Raw genomic sequence first — 2,970 nt, 5'->3', positions numbered from 1 at the left:
CTTTTGCCATTTATATGGTATGCAGGCTGAAGTTTATAGTTCCCTTGACATTGTGTCATGTGTCACACATTCGGATAGGATTTAGTTACATATATAATTATTGTATAATGTTAGATGTCAATGCAACAATGATTGAAAATGTTTGTGTTTTCTCGACGAAGATGTAATATTGTACATTTCTTTTAGTCTAGAGTCAGTAAATGTTCATATTGTTCTCTCTCTAATATTCTATGTGCAACTGACATAATTTTTAACTGTTACATTTGAATACACTTGCATTTCTTGCTATTGTAACATCTTTTTTTCTTTATCACAATCATATTTTAGCTAAAATGGACTAATAATTACATTCTTGTGGTAAAATAAATCACATTTGATTTAATTCTGTGTATTATTTGATTGGTTGATATTGAAATGCACTGTTGAATGGCTTGTTTTAAATTTATTAAGTAATGAATAAAAATGTTTGAAAAAGATGCTAAATCAACAACATATTTGACATTAAGAGTTGAAGTAGCTCAAATAATCAAAAAAATAAAACTCTGTTTTTGAATAAGTCGAGATTTGACCATTGTTTTATATACCCATCAGTTGTAAGTTACCAATTTACTTGATTAGCATTATATTATTTAGTGTTGTTATTACAAGTACATCAATGATAGTCTTTCCAAATAAATAAAATCTGTGATTTCCCATTTTTTTCAAAAACGTATGTATTTTACTACAATTTCTATCTGAATGAGTAGTTAAAATTAATGGGATGAGATGACAATCTCTAATTATATTTATGATATTTAACAGGTATATATATATATATATATATATATATCTGATCCATTTTATTCTGTATGTATCAAACCCTTGGAGCCTAACTATGAGTATGCAAACACATTTGAACAGCCCAAGTTGATAATTTGTAATTATTAATCACATAAAATTAGTCCACATAACCTATACCAGGGACATGAGCTTCAATAGAATTATTATTAATAAACAGATGATTGTTGTAAATAAAAACTCTCACGAAAACCACATGAGATAAACTCTTAAAGGATCCAGACAAAGACTCAACAAAAAAATATTCATACATCCAATCAATTCAATAAGAAAATAATACAACCAAAAGACACTATTAGTCCAAAATTTAAATTTATTTTTATTAAAAAATGATAAGTAAAATAAGTAAAATAATAATAATAATAATAATATTAAAAAAATTCATACTGTCATTCCAACAAAAATAAATAAAAATAAAAACCAATAACAAAATCGTTTAAGTGCAGGCCATCAACTAATCAGAAATATAAATAAAATTCCATAACCCCACCGAGCAGCTAAAACAGAGAGAGAGAGAAGCACCCTTAAAAGGTGAAGAATGGAGCCAGGGTCAGTCTAGTCTAGTCTACAGGGAGTTAGTGCTTCTATTAGTGCTGTTGTTGTTGCTGTCTTCATTTCCCGCTTCGAGCCTACCAAACCCTAGACTCAGCCCCTCTCGTACTCACTTACTTGCCCAGGCTGCGTCTCGCACTTCCGCACCCGCGCTGCCAGCCATGGCGCACAACAACCCATCTCACCTTATGCCTTCTGGTAACGAACCCATCTTTCCCTTTCTCTCCTGCCTTTCTCATTCTTTTGGGTTTTGGGTTTTTTTCCCCTGAAGTTCGTGGGCTCTTCTGTAAGTTTTCCCATGAGTTGGGGTTTGGTGCAGTTGGATTACGTGGGATTTGGTGTAAGGACATGGTGATTATGAAATTGGAGTTGCTGATATGGAAACCTGGGACGCGGGGGTTGGACATTGGCAGAGCTCATTGATAGATGCATTGGGTCGAAAATTTGGGTGATTATGAAGGGGGACAAGGAGCTGGTGGGAACCCTGCGGGGGTTTGATGTGTACGTGAACATGGTGCTGGAAGACGTCACGGAGTAGTAAGATGCTCCCTCGCGCATATCCTGAGTTCGCTCAATTGATACTCAGGAGCTTCAGCATGTCTTCAGCGTTTGGCTTTTGTAGTCTGTTGTTGTTGTAGCGGACGAATGGATTTTGTCACTTTCAAGTGTTTGGTTATCTTCTTGCGTGGCGAGTTTCATTATTGTTGGTTAGCGTTAGTGATATGGTCAATGTCGGTGGTGGATCTTAAATAATTAACTTCACTGAGTTGTAGGCTATTTTCGTGTTTTTGGCAGCGAAATAACTAGCGAAGGGAGACGTATCACAAAGCTTGAGCAGATATTGTTGAACGGAAACAACATAGCAATCGTAAGCTTTGGAGCTCTGTACCTACTTTCGCCGTAATTTTCGCATTAGCGACATTGTTTGTTTTATCGCAGGATATCTCACCTAGCAAGCAGTTTGTGAAATGACAGATTACCGTTATAATCAGTGTCGGGCATTGGTTTGTTTGTTTCCAGCTTGTTCCGGGAGGGGGACCAGAGTAGCAGATTTCGGAACAAAGCTTCTTCAAATTTCAGGCCCTCACTCAAGGCTTCAGACAGGTCTCTCTCGCCGAGTGGTTATGATTCGATACGTTGAATGTGCGAGACTATCATACTTTTTTACGTGGTAGCCTATTTTCTCAGGTTAGAGGGTTAGGTTTATGGCATATTTTATTCTGGGTGAGTGTTGAGGGTCTGGGCGTCTGACTGGTTCTTCCTCTGAGAATGTTCGGAGTACACTTCGAAGCAACTCCCCAGCATACTATGCATGTGAGGTCTGAAACTTGACGAACTTATGTGGTGATTGTATAATAACTTAAACTCTGGAATGGAATATTATTTGTATAAATTACTCTTGGTCTTTTACATTAAACCTGAGGTTGCTCTGCAGCAGGCTTTCATTTTGAAGCCTTAACTTACAAGTTATCTTTTACGTGCATCGAGGCATAACTTTGAAACTTTATATCTCCGACAGATGTTAATCGAATTGGGCAGTCACTCATTCTACTCCAAAGAGAATTATAAAAGCTTCCCAAA

General features: G+C 36.2%; 1 protein-coding gene across 1 annotated transcript; it reads left to right on the top strand.

Moving 5' to 3' along the window:
• The first annotated feature begins 1,461 nt into the window (after nucleotides 1-1,461).
• On the top strand, nucleotides 1,462-2,782 carry LOC112279631 (sm-like protein LSM5). The gene is made up of 4 exons (XM_024514266.3): nucleotides 1,462-1,587; nucleotides 1,803-1,926; nucleotides 2,185-2,257; nucleotides 2,410-2,782. Exons 1-4 carry the CDS (start codon nucleotides 1,551-1,553, stop codon nucleotides 2,434-2,436), a joined length of 261 nt encoding a protein of 86 aa, XP_024370034.1. The 5' UTR covers nucleotides 1,462-1,550; the 3' UTR covers nucleotides 2,437-2,782.
• The last annotated feature ends 188 nt before the right edge of the window (nucleotides 2,783-2,970 follow it).

The sequence above is a fragment of the Physcomitrium patens genome, chromosome 1, assembly GCF_059467195.1.
Source record: "Physcomitrium patens ecotype Gransden chromosome 1, ASM5946719v1, whole genome shotgun sequence".
NCBI lineage: Eukaryota > Viridiplantae > Streptophyta > Bryopsida > Funariales > Funariaceae > Physcomitrium > Physcomitrium patens.
Note: the sequence above shows the minus strand (reverse complement) of the source record. Positions and strands in the feature narration are given on the sequence as shown.

What these genes read in the sequence shown, in the direction of transcription:
- LOC112279631 (XM_024514266.3), top strand. Translation starts at nt 1,551, where the DNA reads ATGGCGCACAACAACCCATCTCACCTTATGCCTTCTG. An exon ending in ATCTCACCTTATGCCTTCTG is followed by an intron (nt 1,588 to 1,802) that starts GTAACGAACCCA and finishes GGACATTGGCAG; the next exon opens with AGCTCATTGATAGATGCATT. An exon ending in ACGGAAACAACATAGCAATC is followed by an intron (nt 2,258 to 2,409) that starts GTAAGCTTTGGA and finishes GTTTGTTTCCAG; the next exon opens with CTTGTTCCGGGAGGGGGACC.